Source organism: Balaenoptera ricei, chromosome 20, assembly GCF_028023285.1.
Source record: "Balaenoptera ricei isolate mBalRic1 chromosome 20, mBalRic1.hap2, whole genome shotgun sequence".
In the NCBI taxonomy this organism is placed as follows: domain Eukaryota; kingdom Metazoa; phylum Chordata; class Mammalia; order Artiodactyla; family Balaenopteridae; genus Balaenoptera; species Balaenoptera ricei.
In genome coordinates this window covers 19,307,516-19,327,500 of record NC_082658.1, presented here as the reverse complement: position 1 = coordinate 19,327,500, position 19,985 = coordinate 19,307,516, and the positions used below count along the sequence as shown (strand labels likewise).

At 49.1% G+C, this 19,985-nt stretch overlaps 2 protein-coding genes across 9 annotated transcripts in view; one reads left to right on the top strand and one right to left on the bottom strand.

Moving 5' to 3' along the window:
* Positions 1 to 3,749, bottom strand: part of THRA (thyroid hormone receptor alpha) — a 23,815-nt gene extending 20,066 nt beyond the window's left edge. Inside the window, exon 1 of the mRNA XM_059906818.1 lies at positions 3,536 to 3,749. The gene's annotated coding sequence lies outside the window, so the exon portion shown is untranslated. The remainder of the gene's footprint in view (positions 1 to 3,535) is intronic.
* Positions 3,190 to 19,985, top strand: part of MED24 (mediator complex subunit 24) — a 32,094-nt gene continuing 15,298 nt past the window's right edge. Inside the window, exons 1-5 of one of the 8 annotated variants that reach the window (XR_009499399.1) lie at positions 3,190 to 3,354; positions 9,621 to 9,754; positions 10,259 to 10,990; positions 11,399 to 11,609; positions 11,698 to 11,780. Coding sequence is in view for 7 of the 8 variants with exons in the window: in XM_059906813.1 (XP_059762796.1) it covers positions 11,480 to 11,609; positions 11,698 to 11,780 (213 nt within the window). In the remaining variant the exon portion in view is untranslated. Of the gene's footprint in view, positions 3,355 to 9,620; positions 9,755 to 10,258; positions 11,006 to 11,306; positions 11,610 to 11,697; positions 11,781 to 19,985 lie in introns of those variants that run through there. The other 7 variants (XM_059906813.1, XM_059906812.1, XM_059906808.1 and 4 more) reach the window with 7 other exon arrangements.

The window sequence follows — 19,985 nt, the reverse complement described above, 5'->3', positions numbered from 1 at the left end:
TCTCCAGGAAGTGACCTACAGACTTCCTCGTTGTAACAGCTAATACATACAGTGCTTGTTATGCACCAGGCACTTTTTAAAGCATTTTGTATATTCTGACTCCTCTAATCCTCAAAAAGCTGAATGAGGTAGGTATTATTATCCTCAATTCACAGACAAGGCAAGGGAGAGGTTAAATCGCTTGCCCAGGATTATACAATCCACAAGTGGCAGAGCTGGGATTCAAATCCAGGCAATCTAGCTCCAAAAAAAAAAAGAAAATATATATATATATATCTATATATCCCTGCTTTTAACCATTACAGCATATCACCTGCTAGAGGAACAACATCTTGTTCTTTCATCCAGCTACGTGTTCCCTGTGACCCAGCCTCAGTTTCCCTTTCAGTAGCAGCCATGGATTCTCTATGGTAGAATCCCTACCAGTGCCTCCTCATCCATGGTCTAGGCCACAGCTAGAGGGGAGCATGGTCAGAAATGGTAGATGCCCCCTGCTCAAACTCCCTCTCTGGAAGACTTGCCCATTCTGCCACTCTGGGCTGGAGGGCCAGCCCATGGGAGAGGGCCTCACACAGCCCCACACAAAGTCTGGGCAGCTGTACCCTCAGAACCAGGCTCTGAGGCTGGACAAAGCAGACACAGCTGTTGGGCATCTCTGAGGTGGGTCTCAGCTGCCAGGGGTGTGGAGAAAGGCCATTGTGAGTCCTGCCAAAGACCCAGCTCAGCCAGGTCCTGCCAACTCCTGCCACTGCCCCTGGGGGGCGATTATTTTCCAGCGGGTCAGTGTGGAGGGAGCCCCCTCACCGGCCTGTTTGGGAGCTAGCTAGCCATGGCCTGCACACCCAGGCCTTCCACCCAGCTGGTGTCCCCTGGCTGAGCCTGCCAGCCTGAGAGGTCAGCATGGGCAGTGGCCGACCCCCTTTCCTTCTCCGCCCCCACTCCCAGCCCCCCAAACTCGCTGGCCGCAGCTGCAGTACTGAGGAAGCGCAGGATGTCCTGAGCAGCCAGCTGAGCCCCCTGCCCCCAACCCCAACCTCCCGCTGACCCCAGAGGCAGGGCAGGCGGGCCGAGGTTTGAGTATTAACAACTGGAGAAGAATGAAGAACATCACCACCAGTTCCCAGCTCTGAGAAAGGAGGCTGTGGCAGAAACGGAGACCAGAACAGGGGTCGACGGGGGCAGGGACAGGTGAGAGTTACAGACTAGCAGAGAAACGAGGAGGGAGGAGACACAGCGGAGACAGAGCATTGGAGCGAAATTCCAAGTCAAAAATACACATCACTCACCCAGACACTCACCAGCATACTGCCTCCTACGGGAGACTTCCAAGTTTAGACAGGAGGGCAGAGGTGGGAAAAGGGGCCAGACTCACGGTGGGAGGCAGGAACTCAGCTGGGGGCCCGTGAGCATCCCCAGGAATGGCTCAGACAAACAACCCCAGCAGGGGCAGCTAGGTTCCTTATTTGCTTTTGGGGTAGGGATAGAGGCTGCTTCCTAGGAGCCAGGTCTCCCCAAGACCCCCCTCCCCGCAGCAGCCAGGATCATCCCAGCTCCTGAAGTCACTGAACACTGCTTCAGGTCCATGACTCGGCCCTCTAGAACTCCCCTACCCACTACTCTCTTTGCTCTAATTTCTCTGTCCCTCAAAAAAAAAAGAACCTCAAAAAAGAAGACAGGAGGAAGCTTGAGGGGAAAAGTCTATGACTGTATGTGCATCTAGGGGTGTGCCTGACTGCACAACTACACTGTGTGCATCCAGAGTTGTAGACCTGTGACTGTGTGGTCCTGAGCCTTGTAAATGCCTTCTGCACCTGAGTCCCTGGGACTGTGTGCAAATGAGTGTACCTGTGTCCGGAGTTCCCACAGTCAATCAATTAACAAATATTTACAGAGCACTTCCTATGCTAGGCTCTGGGTGGGATCCAGAGCAATTCCAGAGATTCTCCCAGGTCTCAAGGAGCTCACCATCTGGGGGGGGGGGGGGACGACAAGCGAAAGAGACGGAAAATGTTATCGTGAATGCATGCCTTACACCATTATGGGAGCAGGGGTTTTGTGGTATACAGAACCTCAGAGAGCCACCGTAAGAGTCCAGGAAAATACTTGTTGCTAAGCAGTGTATCCGTGTGTTGATGTGTAACTGCATTTGCGTTTGACGGAGTGACAGCGACTGTTACGGCAAGGAGATGATGCCTGTGTGACTGGGCTCATGCGAGCACGTGTGTGCCTGTGAGTGACAGGGTCTTTTGTAATGTGCGGCTGTGTGCAATTGCTCTGTGTTCATGCAAGCGTGCGATAGTGACTTTCTGTGTGGGTGACAGCGACTCCTCCTTGTTGTGTGTGACAGCATCTCCGTGTGACCCTGTGCATGGGTATGTGCATGGGTTGGTCTCCCTACTCTTGGTCTCCCGTGGGTGTGTCCCACCCCTCTGAGCTCCCCTGTGCAGCGGCAGCCAGCCTCTTCCCTTGTCCCCATGTGGGTGTGTCCAGCAGCTCCTGTCCTTGAATCCGCCTGGGTGTCCCTGGGTGTGCATGTGGCCGTCTATGTGAGCATATCTGTGTGTCTGCATGTCACGTTTGCTTCCCCCCTCATCTTGGACAACAGCCCCCTTCATCCCTTCCCCCTCCTGGGGCCAGAGCCAGCACTGAGAGGTGGGCTCCCATCTCACTGACTTTCCTTCTGCGACCTCCACCCCTGGAAACGCGTGGTTCTCTCCACTGCCCCTATCATCCCCCACCCCGCAGGCTTTTCCTTCACACTGGACTAGGGAGGGCCCCAGGCAGAGAAGGGGCACCAGAGACACGTTGCAAGGGGAGGGAAACGGGTGGCACACACAACACGGGTCCATTCCTCCCTCTCTTCCCTAACCACCCTAGCTTGCAACTCCCCTAATCACCTAGGAACCCTCAGATACACCCCCCGCCCCGCACACCCCCCCGCAACCAGCCGCGTTTTTGCAATTAAGAGTGTTGCAACCAGAGAGCCATGTTCAATTGGGGAGGCGGGTGAAGGGGGGGGGGGACTTCCTCCTCCCGGGGCCAGTGCAAGCCCACCCCCCACCCCACTCCTACCGCCCTCCGCAGCTGGAGGCAGCTTTGCAAAGGCCACTCGGCCTCGGCCTGGGAGGCTAGGGGTGGGAGCTGGGGGGGCAGGCCTCCGGCGCACCGTAAACAAACCGCGGCGCGGCGGGCGGGGGAGCTCCGGCGGCCGGCAGCGGGGCCGGGCCCGGGAATGCGCAGCGGACGGGCCGGACAGAGGCCGGGCGGGCCCTCGAGGGGGAGGCCCGGACGCCATCTCCGCCGGCGAACCCCGGGGCCCACCGACCTCCCAGCAACGCCTCTCTTCCCCAGGGCGTAAGTTGCAAGCTCCCGGCCAGTGACAGGGTCACCGGGGCGTCCGGGAAAGCTGAGCCTGGCAGCGGGTACCCCTCGGGCGCCCCAGCCCGCCTGGGAGCTGGCCAGAGAGCCCCGCGGCTTTGCATAATCAATCGCGAGGCATTTGCATATTAATGCCCCCTCGCTCCCTCCCCCTTACCTCGGCGTGGCGCGCTGGACCGGGCTGGGCAGCGACGCGGGGGTCTCAGCGCCCCGTGCCGGGGGCGTCCATGGGGGGCCGGTGGGGCCCGGGCCGCCCGCCTCCTGCGCCCGGGTGTGAGTGCGAGTGAGCGCGGGGGGGCGGGGGGCGAGTGTGGCGGCCCCGCGGCTCCTCCGGCAGAGGCGGCGGCCGCTCTTGGCTCCTCCCTCCCCCGCCCCGCTCTGGCTGGGGCTCGGGCTCTGCGCGCCCGGCCGGCTCTCGGCTGCTCCCTGCAGGCCGCCTAGCCGCCGCCGCCGCCGCCGTCGGCCCCCGCCTCCCGCCCCCCGCCCCCCGCCCCCCGCCCCCCGCCGCGCCCCGGGACCCCGGCCAGCCGCCCGGCCGCCCCTCGGCCGCCTCTGCCCCCGCCCCGCCCGCACTTGCCCGCCCCACTCCAGGCGTCTCCGGCGGGAGTGGTACTTGGTGACATATTTTGGAAGAGATGTCATTTAGAAAATAGCCTTCCCTTGCTGGAAGAATTGCAGGGTTGGGGGAGATGCACCACGGGGATGGAGAAGGGCTTATCGGCGAGCCGCCTGCACCTTAGAAGTCGGGGGGAAAGTCTAAATACCAAACCCCAGGAGGTTTAGAGTTTGTTTTGAGTTCGGGTCCCTTCTCTGCCAGTAACTCACTGTGTGACCTTGAACAAATCACCACCGCTCTAGGTGGCAGAGCTTGCTCAACCTTAAAATTCGAGGATTGTGCACGGTTACCCCTGAGGTCCTTTTAACTTCAATCATCCTATGTTTTTAACCCTTTTGGAGGTATGCTTCCCCATTACCTCCCTTGCAGGTTCATTTCTAACATCATTACCTGATCCACTGCCTCCTCTTTCAAATGTCACCCTCCTCCAGTATAGGCTTTTTCTATTCACTGTCACCAGTCATTTCCTTAACAATCTGGTCCTCTTGCTGAGCTGGGGAGGGGGTAAGGCTTGCCCTACCCCGTCAACTCTCAGCTTCACAGAGGTGGGTTTTCCTCCCATGTTTGCCCCCCCCAACCCAATCCAAATGTACAGGGCCAGTCTAAGGAGGAGGGTGGGCTGTATAAAAATGGATCCCCTTCCCCAAAGGAGAGGTCTCCATCATGCCAGCCCCACCCCTCATGCACACACACACACACACACACACACACACACACACACGTGCATTCATGGACATAAAACCAACCCAGTGACGCCAGATCCTTTCATTTCAGGATCTCCCAGCGCCAGGCAGAGCCCTCATTACCCCAGCACCCCCCCTGACCCCGCCGGTTCACCTGCTGTCATTAGCTCAGTTTTTACCAGCGGGGGCCATAGCCTTCCCACGGCTCCCAGGGCGGGGCCCTGTCTCCATGGTCTGCTCTTGGAGAGGTGTGTGTGTGTGTGTGTGTGTGTGTGTGTGTGTGTGTGTTAAGGGGAGCTGTTCTACCAGTCGCCCAGTTTGTACTGAATCACTTGTCAAATGTGGGGTTCTGAACAACAGCCTATCTGAATTGGGCTGCCCTCGCTCTTGTTAGTCTCAGCCACCTGCATCCTCAGCTCTGTTGGAGCCACTTCTTTTAGGGGGTATTGGGGTTTGCAATGCATGGGGGAGGGGAGGGTGACTCTCTTGGGACCCCCTGGAATCAAGGGGATGACAAAGGCAGTTGGGATGAAACGCATGGGATGAAGAGCGGAGTGGTGGTGATGAGGGGTTTGCAGTGGGGGAAGGGAGCCTGCAGTGGGGAATTGGGGCTGCAGCGTGCAGTGTCAGCATGCAGTAAATGAACCTGTGGATCCAGCCTGGGCTCACGGTGGACATGCAATAGCTGCAGTGTGGGGCAGGAAGCTGATCACGCAGGGTCAGGGCAGCATGCAGGGGGAGGTGCAGTGATGGTGGCTGTCTGCCAATCAATGCCACCTCCTCAGTGATCGGGTTTGGCTGATTGGGGGGGTGGGGCGCGGGGCAGGGCTGCGGTGTGCAGTGCTTAGGGTGCAGGCTGTACCATGTATGGAAATTGTCCCTTGGGATTGGGCTGCCCAAGGAGTTAGGAGAGAATCTCAGTGCATAAGATACATTTATGAGATGAGGTGCATGTATCCTCTGCATCCATCAGCCAGAACCAGGAGGCAGTGGAGAGGTCTAGCAGCAATCTGGATTAGGTAGGGCAGGGTGATGGAGTCCAGAGCAAGAAGGTGAAAGTGCTATGGTTTTTGTCTCCCCTCCATTCTGGCTTCCCCACCACATCTCTTTGACGAAAGGCCCTAAAGTTATTGGATGAGGGAGACTTTTTGAAATCCTAGACCCAGAGCCATAGAAAATGAAGTGCCTCCTGATGCATCTTTTTTCCCCAGGGCCAGAGTGAGCACCTTGAACTCAAAGACGAAAGTTCACCATTCTTATCTTCTCCTTACCTCTCTCCCTTTCCTTGCCTCCAGATGTGGGCTGGTAACAGACCTGGGCAAGGGCAAAGTGAAGGGCATACTGCCTCCAAAGCAAGCATCTTGCCAGATGCCAGGATCCAGCCCAAGTCTGTGCTTATAGCCCCTGGCCCTGTGTTGCATCACTCCCCTTCCCACCGCACTCACCCTGCCTACCCCCATTTCTTGAAGCTTATAGCTCGCCTCATAGTCATTTCATCCCCAACTCATGTTCCTTCCTTGCCATGAAACCTCTACCGGGCTGCTCCTCCCATCCCCGCCACCCCTGCTTCAGTGCTGAGTCCAAGGGGAGAACAGAATGGTGGGGCATGACTGAGGATGGATAGAGACCCCGCAAGGGGATACATCTGACGGCCCCCTCCCTCTTAGATTTTGGTTGCCAAGGAGGCAGCAAGAACAGCCTGTTCTCTGGGATCCCATTGGAACAGCTATGCCCAGGCCCCTCCCTCTCTTCCTTCCCTCTCCTTCTCTCCCTCCCAGACTGTTGCTAGGAAGCACCCCAAGATTTCTCAAGGGTCCCACCCCTAGAAACCAGGGGATCCAGATTGCTTTCTGAATAGCTTCCCCAAAAGCCTGGAAGCCAAGACCCCACACAGCATTCTCCACCCCTGCCAAGAAGCCCCAAACAGTTTGGGGGAACAGGGGACAAGCCCTCTGCCAGCCTGCCCTGGAACTAGCTCAGTGGCCTGGGCCTCAGTAATTCCTCTCCCCATCTCATCTTGACCTCCTGGGCTCTGGGTGATGTCAGCAAGTGATGAGGTGTCCAGCAGATACCCCTTGACTCTGCAGACACAGTCCCACTTATTGGGGAGTTCTGGAAAGACTCTGGAAAGCAGAGGAAACTGGGGTATCACCAACTAAGAGAACTTAAAACCCAGGTATTTCTCCCTCTTACCAATTTTTTAATCAAGAAAAGATGGTGGAAATGGAGGAAAGAAAGGGGGGTCAGTTTATGGGAATTGGGGATCACGTGTCTGGCAGAGATGAGAGACTGGGAAATTAGCAAACAATTGTCCTGCTAAGAGTAAAGTGGCCACTTAATGCCCCCCTATCGACCACATTTGTCCCATCACGTGCCCTGGTTATGGGTCACAAAAAAAGAATCAGCGAAGGGACTCGGGCCTGGCTGAGCCTTGCTTTTGGTATCTGAGGAGAGAAGTGGAAAAAGAAGCTGACACCTTCTCCAGGTTGTCTTTCAGAGTTTCTCCTACTTTTATTCATTCATTTGACACTTTGTTTTGAACATTTAATACATGCCAGGTATTGGATCCCCTGAACTTGCCCAGCTTCTGGTTTCTCTGCCGTGTGGAACCCCTTAGTCCTGCTTTGCCAGGAGGAGAGAGGAGGGGAGGGGGAGGGGGCAGTCTCCTTTACCTACCACACTGCAGCCCTCCCCCTTCAGTTAAAGGAAAGATGGGACAGGTTGATGTGGAGGCCAAGAGGACAGAGTGGCTTTCAGGGCCCGGAGGAAGGAGCAGCTGGCCTGTCCAGGATTCAGGATCACAGCACTCTTTCCTCCGCGCTGGAGGGTGCGGGGAGGGAAGGCATCCTTCAGGGTGTTAGAGAGGAAACAACTCCAAGGATTGGTTCAAATTCTGCCTTTCACTGTCCTGGCTGGTCTCTTTCTGGACCTTTCCTGGGGGCAGTGGGAAGACAGAGATGGAACTGTGAGCATCCAGGAGGTGTCCCTGGAACCACCTTGTAACCTTCTCCCCCATCCTTCTCTTCCCCAGATAGACAGAGAGCAGGGATTCTGAGGTGGGGACTGGTGGGGGGAGGGAACTGGTTTGGAGCCAGCTGTGTATGAGTGTGTGGGAACAACTCTCTTTCTTTCCCACCCACCTGCTGCCAATTAACTCCCCATAGTGGGGGGACCCAGGCAAGCATCCAAAGGAAAATGTTCCAGTTAGAGGAGGGAAACGAGTCAGTTACCCTATAGAGAGAAGGGAAGATGAAACCCTTTGTGCGTTGTATGCTTACCAAGTATTTCAGTGTTTCTGGGTCTAGACTTGCCACTTTTCCTTATACTTCTTTCCAGCCTAGGTGAGGAATGATTCCATGTCCTCGGTTACCAAAACCCCAATTCCTCACAGCCTCCTACCCCACCCCAAGTCCTCACTCTGACCTAGTTCCTTTTCTGTTACTGCTCCAGTGTCGCCATATCACTCTGCCTGGCTGGCTTCTATCTGCCCCTCTTCTCCAGCCAGACCCCTTCCCCAGCCAGACCAGCCAACAAGATGAAGAGCTTGGGGCTCAGGGCTAAGAGAGCAGAAGTGGGAGCCCAGTCTGTATCAGTGCTGGGGGAGAAGAAAAGGACAGCCAAGGAAAGTGGAATAAGTAAGAGGGATATGTGAGAGGGGCTGTGTGTGGGACAGGTTTCCTTCTACACCCAAAGGGGATGTTGGCATCTCTTCTCCCACCCACAGGAGTATTATCATGGAGTCCTGTCCTTGTGGAGGGCAAACCAAGAGCTTGTGGGTCCTAGGAAGCTATTCTGGTCTGAAGGGAAGCGGTGGTGTACAGAAAGGCTGTCTCTGAAATTGACAGACTGGAGAGTCAGGACAAAGTAGAGAAATTGGAAATAGCCCTTGCCCAGAACTAAGGAAGCCCTTTTAGGGAATTCCCTGGTGGTCCAGTGGTTAGGACTCCACGCTTTCACTGCCAAGGGCCCAGGTTCAATCCCTGGTTGGGGAACTAAGATCCCACAAGCCATGCGGCATGGCCAAAATAATAATAATAATAATAATAATAATAAGGGAGTCCTTTTACACCCTTAGGAGTCCAGTCCTTGGGGAAACCCTGCCAAGCCTAGAGAAAGGGCTGCTGGTGACAGGTGGGGGATAGGGAAGGCAGACGGTCTCACTATAGAAGCCACCTCCCTGCCACTGTAAAGTGGGGAGGAGGTGCCCCCCTGGAGATCTGCCAGCTTCCTGACAGAAGGGGATGATTTGAGTTCAGACTATCACTATCCTCAGGGCCCAAACATTCTCCACTCCCATGTGGACTGGACCAAATACCTACTAAGTCAGGAGCAGTAACAAAGTTGACAGTTTTTCTCCAAGAGGGCAGTTTGGGCTCTGAGGGATGGGAAAGGAGCTGCAGGATCCAGGGATGGGTCAAGGTGGGGAGCCCTAAGCTGCAGTAACAGCAAAGAGATGAGAGGAGGGAAGCAGGCAAGGGTAGAGTGAGGGGCCTGGGAGAAGAAGGGAAGCCAGATATGTGAGGGACTGCTGAGAAAAAGGGTCTGTGGCTGTCTCCAGTATGTGTGTGTGTGTGTGTGTGTGTGTGTGTGTGTGTGTGGCTGGGGGGATTTTGGAGGTTAAGTGTGAGGAGTCTGTGTTCTCCCTCCTTCCTGCTTTGGAAGCTTTGGCTACACACATTTGGCAGCTGTTTTGTATAAACATTATTTCCCCGTGGTGTTGCTTGGGCAGGCACTAAAGGGAGCAGAATGGAAGCGGTTGTGGGTGGGTTATGGGGATGGAGGAAGGCCATAGGCAGTCATGACCTTAGAGGGATGTGATCTGGCTCTCCTCCAGGTGCATTCTCCTCTTCAGAACAGGAGTTCTTGTCTCCCTGTTTAGACTATGCTCCAGATACCCAGGATCCTGTTATTCTCTTCCCTGAGGGCCTCATGTTTGCTTCCAGGGCCTTAGTGGACTGCTCTTCCAGAGTCATCCATCTGAGAACTGATTTTGCCACTGAAAGTATGACCAAAGAATGGTTACTGGGAAATATGGATGGAGCTTGGACTCATGGACGGGGATATGAGGCTCCTCACGGTATGGGATGGGGGGCTGAAAATAGGGGTGGCAGGACACTGGCTGGAGGCTTCCATGTTCTGATTGTAAATGTTAGCGATGACCTGTCCACGGGACAGGACAGGGATGAGGGCTGTGTATAGGGAAGCTCAGATGAGGCCCAGATGTTGGAGTCAGAGGTGGGTAGCATTTGCTTTTGGCTTCTCATTGCGGGGAAGGGAGGAAGAAGGGCTAATACCCCAAACACTGGACATAATTATCTACAATATGGTTCCATAGGATAAAGCGAGACATCATATTGTTTTTAATAAACGTTTCTTTAAAGAACAGTTTTAGATTTATAGGAGAAAATTTGAAGATAGTAGAGGGTCCTTATGTACCCCACACCCAACCCCCTGCCTTTAACCTCTTACATTAGTATGGTACATGTTACAATTAATGAACCAATATTGATATATTTTTATTAACGAAAGTCCATGCTTTATTCAGATTGCTTAGTTTTCACCTAATGTTCTTCTGTTTCAGGATCACATCCAGGATACCAAGTTACATTTAGTCATCGTGTCTCCTTAGGCCCTCTTGACTGTAACAGTTTCTCAAACTTTCCTTATTTTCTATATCCTAAACCTCAGTTTCCTCCTTACGTCTCCCTGTAGTCAAGCAGTATTCTGGGCCAAGAGATTCTGAGAGGACTTCCAGATTTGGGGGTGAAGTAGTGGGTGAGGTGTGTACAACGGACAGAGACTCAATGTCACTTCTGGAATACAGGTGTGGAAATGAGAAGAACTCAGGTAGACCCAGGGGTTTAGGAGAACAAAAAGAGGCCAGGAAAGAGAAAACCTATTGCTGAACGCCACACCTTTGGTGTGCCTACTAACTACGGGTAATGAAAGGGTGTCGGAAAGTGATTTAAATGCTCGGTCGATAGTGACGTCACTGGACGATGCCTGATAGCGGGAGACCTTTCGAGAGCCTTTCTCCTTAAGCCCCCCGAGTCTTTGCGATGCCTCAGCTCCTAGTAGTCTTTCCCTAAAGGAGAGAAACAATGCGAGCTGACCAGCTTCGTCTCTTGGGTTCCTCGCTTAGCGTCCTCGCTAGCGGAGTCCAAGGAACTACAATTCCCAGAAGACATCGTGGCATGAGCGATCTCTTGCTGCATTCCTATTGGTTCATATTTGTTACTCCCAGCCAATAGAAAATTAGCTCTTTGATAAGTGCCAAAATGGCGGTACCTAGGATCTAGAACTAGATTGTCCGGTAGGCTTAAATTTGGTGAGGTGGTGGATGAAAAGGAAAGGGGGAATTATAGTTTCAGGGTTGGGGAAGGTGGAGGGAATGGGGGTGGGGGGGGAGGTAATCGGGATTTGGGGTGGTAGTGGCTGAGGGACGCAGCCAGAGCTAAGGGAGTATTTAGGCAACCGGAACTGGCTTAACCCCTTGCTACGCATTTATTCTTCGTATTAAGCCCCTTTGACACCCTCTTCTTAGTGCTCCAGTTTAGAGAAAGTTGATTCAGGAGGGAAAAACCTGACAGGATCCCTACTTTCACCCTTTCTCCTTTTTCCCATTCTAGTTTTGCCTCCCTTAAATCTTCCTGTATCTTCTCCATTCCATTTAACTCTGTGCTGCACCGCCCCCCCCCCCGCCCTCCGTTCTTTTCCTCAGAATCCCCTCGCCCCTTCTCTAGCTCGACTTCTCCCACCTCAAGGCTGACCGCCACCGGCCCCGCCTCCTCAGAGTAAAATCATGAAGGTGGTGAACCTGAAGCAAGCCATTTTGCAAGCTTGGAAGGAGCGATGGAGTGACTACCAGTGGGCAATCAACATGAAGAAATTCTTTCCCAAAGGAGCCACCTGGGACATTCTCAACCTAGCAGGTCTCAAGTGAAGTAGGAAGGAAGGGTGGGAGGGTTAAACCCAGAAATGTTGTAACCACTCAGTCTTCCTTTGTTATTCCCCTTGCAGAAGCACTACTGGAGCAGGCCATGATTGGACCTTCCCCCAATCCTCTCATCCTGTCCTACCTGAAGTATGCCATTAGTTCCCAGGTAAACTCTTCCACCTATGCCGGAGAATGAGGGTTTGAAGGTAAAAGACTTGGAATACAGTTGTCAGCTCACACTTTCTAGGTGAATTTGTTTGAACACATCATTTCTCTGAGCCTCAGTTTTCTTGTGAAAATAATAATACTTCATTGGTTATGATGAGTATTACATTAACTTATTCTATCAATAAGTATTCACAGATGCTTGTATGTGCCAGACGGTGCCATAGGCTCTGGGGATTTAGCTGTGAACAAGGTCTAATCCAAGCACACAAGGAATATAGTGGGTAATACAGGCATGTAAATAAGCAGTCAGTCACAGGATGGGATTATGATATAGGCTCGGACAGAGTACTATGGGAGTACATAGGAGGGATACCTAATCCAGTCTGAGCAGCCAGGTAGGGAGTGATGTTTAAACCAAGACGTGAGTGTTGAGTGGGAGTTAGCCAGGCAGATTGATGAGCGTGTACAAAGCAGAGAGAAAAGCATAGGCAACGGCTGGGAGACAAACATCACATGATGTTTAGGAACTGAAAATAATGTGGTATGGCTAGAGTAGCAGTTTTGGTTTCAGGACATTTTGTATTCTTAAAAATTGAGTCTCCTACAGAGCTTTTGTTTAGATGTATTATATCTATTCATATTTACCACTTTAAAAATGAAAGCTGAGAAATGTAAAAACTATGTATTTAAAAGTAATAAAAAGTAAACCCATTATATGTTAATATAAGTAAGATTTTAATGAAAAATAACCATATTTTCCAAAACAAACAAAAAAAATTAGTGAGGAAAGTGGCATTGTTTTACATTTTTGCAAATCTCTGTAATTTTGGCTTAATAGAATACAGCTGAATTCTCATAGCTGCTTCTGCATTCAGTCGTTGCAGTAGGCTGTTTCAGCTGAAATATAGGAAGGAAATCTGGCCTCACACATCAGGTATTTAGTTTGAAAACGGAAGAACATTTTAATAAGCCTTTCAGATAAATGTGGATATTCTTTGACATAACGCTAAAGTTCAATAGGTGATGTGAAATCACATCAATGAACTTTTAATACTCTGTTACATTAAGATCCATTGGTCTCTCTCTTGCGCTTTGAATAGATCTTTTACCCATGCCTGATTTTATAAATTGTGAATTGGTCATTTGGTAAATATCCATTACTAAGTTATATAGATATTCTAATTGTTGACACATTTAATTACATAATGTCATCACATGTCATGGAGCCTCTGGGACATTCCACTGTACAATTGTGAGAGAATAAGAGTAAAAAAGGGGGGCTTCCCTGGTGGTACAGTGGTTAAGAATCCGCCTGCCAGTGCAGAGGACACGGGTTCAACCTCTGGTCCAGGAAGATCCCACATGCCATGGAGCAGCTAAGCCCGTGAGCCACAACTACTGAGCCTGCGCTCTAGAGCCCATGAGCCACAACTACTGAGCCCATGTGCCACAACTACTGAAGCTCGCGCGCCTAGAGCCCGTGCTCCACCACAAGAGAAGCCACCGCAATGAGAAGCCTGTGCACCACAATGAAGAGTAACCCCCACTTGCTGCAACTAGAGGAAGCCTGAGCACAACTACAAAGACCCAATGCAGCCAAAAATAAATAAATAAATAAATTTATATAAAAACGCATACGCAAAGCATCCCATTGCTTTAAAAAAAAAAAAAAAGTAAAAAAGGCAAATGACATCTTAGTATTTTAAAAACAGTTTTGACCTCACAGATCCCCAGGGGCTCCTGGACCATATTTTGATAACTGCTGGGTTAGCACTTCAAGGAGGAGAATGGTTTAGAGAGAAAGACAGAGGTTAGGTCATAAGTGACCTGTGGATGATAATAAGGAGTTTGGACTTTATCTTAGGGTGACGAATAATCATTTAAAGGATTTTAAGTGGAGGAATAATGTGATAGGATTTATATATATATATATATATATATATATATTTAACGTGCGATAAAACGTATAATTCTTAAGATTAATTCATTGAGTTTTAGTTATTGTGTATACCCATGTCACTAACTTCCGAAATAAGATACAGAATGTTTCCATTCTCCCAGAAAGTTTCCTTGTACCCTTTTCTAGTCCATCTTCCTTTTCTAGTCCACTAAATGTTTTCTATCACCGTAGATTACTGTTGCCTATATTTGGATTTCATAGAAATGGACTCATATAGTATAAACTCTTAATGCTGTCTTTTTTTATTTAACATAAATGTTGTTGAGCTTTATGTTGTTGTGTATGTCAGTAGTTCATTCTTTTTTTAAATTTATTTATTTATTTATTTTTGGCTGCATTGGGTCTTCGTTGCTGCGCGTGGGCTTTAGTTGGGGCGAGTGGGAGCTACTCTTGGTGTGGTGCGGTGGCCTCTCTTGTTGCGGAACGTGGGCTCTAGGTGCACGGGCTTCAGTAGTTGTGGCACGTGGGCTCAGTAGTTGCGGCTTGCGGGCTCTAGAGCACAGGCTCAGTAGTTGTGGCGTATGGGCTTAGTTGCTCCGTGGCATGTGGGATCTTGCATTGGCAGGCGGATTCTTAACCACTGCGCCACCAGGGAAGCCCTTCATTCTTTTTTTAAATTGCTGAGTAGGGACTTCCTTGGTGGTCCGGTGGTAAAGAATCCACCTTACAATGCAGGGTACATGGGTTTGATCCCTGGTCAGGGAACTAAGATCCCACAAGCTGCAGGGCAACTAAGCCCGCATGCCACAACTACTGAGCTCGCACGCCTCAACTAGAGAGCCTGTGTGCTGCAAGCTACAGAGTCCACGCGCTCTGGAACCCGCATGCCACAACTACGGAGCCCACGAGCCCTGGAGCCTGTGCGCCACAACCAAAGAGAAAACCCGCACGCCGCAACTAGAGAGAAGCCCGCGCACCCGCAACAAAAGATCTTGCATGCCTCAACAGAGATCCCATGTGCCGCAACTAAGACCCGACGCAGCCAAAAATAAATAAAAATAAATAAATAATAAATCTTAAAAAAAAAAAATTGCTGAGTAGTATTCCTCAGCTGGCTCATGGTTCTTATGCTTCCTTTGTCCTCTTGGCATCAAGTCTGCTTTCTGTGTTGGCACATATTCATCTACCTTGTTCTTTTTTTTAATAAATTTATTTATTTTTTATTTATTTATTTTTGGCTGTGCTGGGTCTTCATTGCTGTGTGCGGGCTTTCTCTAGTTGTGGCGAGTGGAGGCTACTCTTTGTTGCGGTGCACGGGCTTCTCAACTGTGGTGGCTTCTCGTTGTGGAGCACGGGCTCTAGGTGCACGGGCTTCAGTAGTTGTGGTGCGTGGGCTCTAGAGCACAGGCTCAGTAGTTGTGGCACATGGGCTTAGTTGCTCTGCGGCATGTGGAATCTTCCTGGACCAGGGATCAAACTGGTGTCCCCTGCATTGGCAGGCAGATTCTTAACCCCTGCGCCACCAGGGAAGTCCCTACTTTTTTCTTTTTAACTGCTGCCTAATGTTCCATATGTAGTGTAATTTAAGTTGTTTTAAATTTTTTACCGTTATAGTCAATATTTCACTGAACATTCTTGTACTTGCCTGTCTGCATATCTGGGACTGTTTCCCTAGGATAGATACCTAGAAATGGAATTGCTGATTTGAAGAGTGCACACATATTAAATTATAGTAGATCCTGCAGATTGCCCTCAAAAAAAGGATTGTATCAGTTTACACCTGCCCCATAGTGCTTGATAATATTTCCCCACACCTTTGCCAAGGTTGAATCTTTTAAGATTATTTTCTAGAGAGGCAAAAAATTACAACATGTTATAAGATGTATTTCCATGATTGTGATATTGAGCATATTTTTTCATATGTTTATTGGCTCTCTGTGTATATTCTGTGAATTACTTGTGAATATCATTTGCCCATTTTTCTGTCATTAGTTTGTTTTCTTAAATTTTTTAGTAACAGCTTTATTTGAGATATAAATCACATACCATACAGTTTACCCATTTAAGGTGTACAATTCACTGGTTTTTAGTATATTTAGAATTGTGCAAACATCACCACAGTCAATTTAGAACATTTTCCTCACTCCAAGAATTCTTACTGATGTTTAAGTCTTTTAGTATATTCTATCTTGTAATCATTGTCTGTTTTTTATGTTTTAAATTTTCTATCACTTTTTTACTTTATCATTTTATTTTTTTTAGCATGCAGAATTTTATTTATTTATTTATTTATTTATTTTGGCTGCACCGTGTGCCTTGCAGGATCTTAGTTCCCCAAGCAGGCATTGAACCCGGGCCCTCGGCAGTGAAAGCGTGGAGTCCTAACCACTGGACTACCAGGGAATTCCCCAGAATTTTATTTTATTATTAATTTTAAAAATATTTATTTATTTGGCTCAATCGGGTCTTAGTTGCGGCACACAGGATCTTCGTTGTGGGCGCGGACTTCTCTCTAGTTCTGGCTCACGGGCTCTAGAGCGCACGGCCTTAGTTGCCCCACGGTATGTGGGATCTTAGTTCCCCGACCGGGGATCAAACCCGCGTCCCCTGCATCGGAAGGTGGATTCTTGACCATTGGACCACCAGGGAGGTCCCTCCCCAGAATTTTAAATATGTATTTGTTGTCAGATTTAACCACGTTTTCCTCTATATGGCTTTTGTCTTGCATAAGGGCTTCCCTGCTCTAAGGATCAAAATATAGTCCTTAATTTCTGCCAACACTTCACTTTGTTTAATCCATTTAAAACTTATTCTGGTGTGAGGAAGAGATCCAAATTTATTTATTTTTCCAAATAGATGGACAATTGGCTCAATTGCCTTTATTGAATAGGCCATTCTTTGTCATATCTTAAATTCTCTTACAGACTAGTGTCTATTTCTTGACATTCTAGTATATTTCATTGACATATTTGTATTTTCTTGTACCAGTACTTCACTGCTTTAATTACTATACCTTTATAGTATGTTTGATATCTTGTTAGGGAAGTGTTCCCTTAGTTGTTTTATTTTTCAAAAATTTCTTGGCTGTTTTCAGGCATTTTCTTTTCCAGACAGATTTTAGACTCAACTTAAGTTCCTTAAAAAGGCCTTTTGCATTTTGATTGGGGTTTCCTTGACTTTGTGGATTTGGGGGGATTTGTGGATCAATTTTAGAAACATCACTCTGATTGCAATTTGAAGAATGAGTAAGACAGAAAGCAGGGAGACAATTTTTCTATAAAGGACCAGATAGTAAATACTTTCAGCTTAGCAGGCTGTATGGTCTCTGTTAGCAGGCCTATAACGTGTAGGCGATATAGAAGTAAGTGGACATGGCTGTGTCCTGATGCGGCTTTATTTACAAAAAAGGTGATGAGCCAGATTTAGCTTGCGAGCTGTTGTTTTCCATCCCCTGATTTCGGCTGTTGCAGTGATTCAGGTAAGAGATGATACTAGCATAAACTTGAGAAGTGGCAGCATAAAAAAAACGATGAATTCAAGAACAAATTAGGAAGTGGCACTGCGAGGACTTGGTGATTAACTGAATGAAAGGTGTGAGGGAGAGGAAGAAGTCAAGGCCAATGTCTAGGTTTCTGGTTTGGACATCTGGATGGCTGATGGGATCGTAAGGAGACGGTGGGAGAAGAGCAGGACTGTTGTTCGCGTTGCAGATGAGGGGTGGAGATGCCTTGTTTGATTCTGGCCTTCTTTCGTGGAAAGCGCCTGTGTGGGCTGTCAAAGAGAAGACACTCAGTAGGCAGTAGAACATCGATGTCTGGGACTCAGGGGGAGAGGTCAGGGCTGGAGCTACGGTTTAGGAGTTGTCAGCCGCAGGTGGTAATTGAAGCTACGGGCATGGATGAGATTTATCCAGAGAGAGCGTGCAGAGGGAGCAAAGAAGTGACCCAAGCCATATTTCTAAGGAACCAGTCACATTTAAGGAACACACATAGGAAAAGAATTCCTGATAGGAGACTGAAAAGAAGGGACCAGTGAGGAGAGAAGGAAAACAAGGGAGTGTGTTATCAAGAAAAGCCCAGGGGGGACTTCCCTGGCAGTCCAGTGGTTAAGACTCCGTGCTTCCAATGCAGGGGGTGGGGGTTCGATCCCTGGTTGGGGAACTAAGATTCAGCATGCCTCAAGGCGTGGCCAAAAAAGAAAAGCCCAGGGAGGAGAGGACCAAAGGATGAGGAGGTGTTTCCTGGTGTGAGATGCTGCTGAGAGGTCAGTGAGATCATAACTGAGAAGTATCCATGGGGTTTAACAAGTTTGTTGATGAGCTTAATGAGAGATTTCATGTGGTGGGAAGGACAGAAGTGATTGGAGTGGGTCGCATTGTGAATGGAAGGTGGGGAGGTAGAGTGTAGAGAACTCCTATGACTGTGAAGAGAGCGTGGTGGTTAATTGGAAGTATAGGGTCTGCGGGAGTTTCTTTTAAAAAGAGAAGAATCTTGAGATGTGTAAACTGGTGGCAAAGGCAAGAGATAGGAAGAGCCTGAAGTACCAGTGAGTGAGAAATAAATATATATGCAAGACCTCCCTGACTTGTAAAGTGCTATGCAATATTAGTAATTTATTCTTCCCTCGGAGTCAAGAGGCTCTTTGGTCCAGTGCTGTGCGTGTAGAGGGCACTTAGGAGTAGTTGAAAGCGTCGAATATGAAGAAGAGAAGGGGGATTAGAGAGCAGCTGCAGGGTCTCTCTGGGCTGGCCAGGTGTGCATTGGGCCGTGTCAATGGGCTCCAGCCTCGGGGGCTGGTGGTAGTTTAGAGCTTCTCCGTTGATAGATATAGTAGGACTGAGATAAGTTATAAGTCCTGCTGTGAAAAACAGTTCACCATGTGGAAAGTATTTTTAGGTCTTTAGAGTAGAGGGCTTTATTGATACTGTTAGCAGAAATTCACTGAACACAATTCTGAATTTGGAGACGATAAATTCATAGTAACTAACAACATCCCTGAGAACGTACAGAATTGGGGCTTTCTCTTGTGGTAGTTTGGGGTCAGCTTCTAGTGGAAACATCCAGCTCCCCCTTCAGGTTGGTATCCAGCAAGGTTCAGTTCACTGCCAAGCTCTTGCTATGGGGACATCAGTTATAAATAAACAAACACTCGCCTGGAACGTTATGGTCATCCTGCCAGGCAGGCTCCCAACTTTCTGGTCCCTGTCAGACACCAGCTAGTGCTTCACAGCATGACCTGCTGAGAGTGGCACTAAACACTAATTGTGTATTTAAATCCTCTGTGTGTTTTGTTCCTCTTTATCCAAGAATACTGGTTAAAAAATGTCTGAACAGAGAGCAGCCTGTTCATGTGAGGGAGAAATTATACATGGAAGGCATTGCCAAGCATGTAAAATTTGCCATACTGAGTCATTGAGGGTGACTTAGCTTTCTTCTTTTTTTTAAAAAAATTTATTTGTTATTTTTGGCTACGTTGGGTCTTCTTTGCTGCACGCGGGCTTTCTCTAGTTGCGGCGAGCGGGGGCTACTCTTCCTTGTGGTGCACGGACTTCTCATTGCAGTGGCTTCTCTTGCTGCGGAGCACGGGCTCTAGGTGCACAGGCTTCAGTAGTTGCGGCTCGCGGGCTTCAGTAGTTCTGGCTCGCGGGCTCTAGAGCGTAGGCTCAGTAGTTGTGATGCACGGGCTTAGTTGCTCCGCGGCATGTGAGATCTTCCTGGACCAGGGCTCGAACCCGTGTCCCCTGCCTTGGCAGGCTGATTCTTAACCACTGCGCCACCAGGGAAGCCCTAGCTTTCTTCTTAAATCTTTGGAAATTTCTTTTCCTCTAGAGAAGACAACCTGTGAGGCAGGTGATTATCCTGACAGTTTCTGGCATTGTATTCTGCTTTTTATTTTGGTATATTTTGCCACTGATTTTGAGTATAGAGTTGTAACTATTTTCTATAGTATTATTCATATTTGATCAGCATGCTATAATTATTTTTTAAAAATATGACAACTTAAAAGCTCTCTGTAAGGTTTGATTTCATTCAGGACAGATTATTTCTTTTGAACTACATCTCCAATCTTATAATGGTGATAATAGGTTTTACTAATAGAAATTTGTGTTAAGGTAAAATTTTTTCAGAATGCTAGTTACTAGAATTCATCAAACCAAAGCAGTCCTACTATGTGGTAGGCCCCAGACTAGGTTCTAGGGAAACGTATAAATTTAACACTATTTCTGTTCTCAGGGATCTTGCTGTTCAGATGGCATTTTGCAAAATGTGTTTTGCAGATACTAGTTAAATGAGATACCTTGGT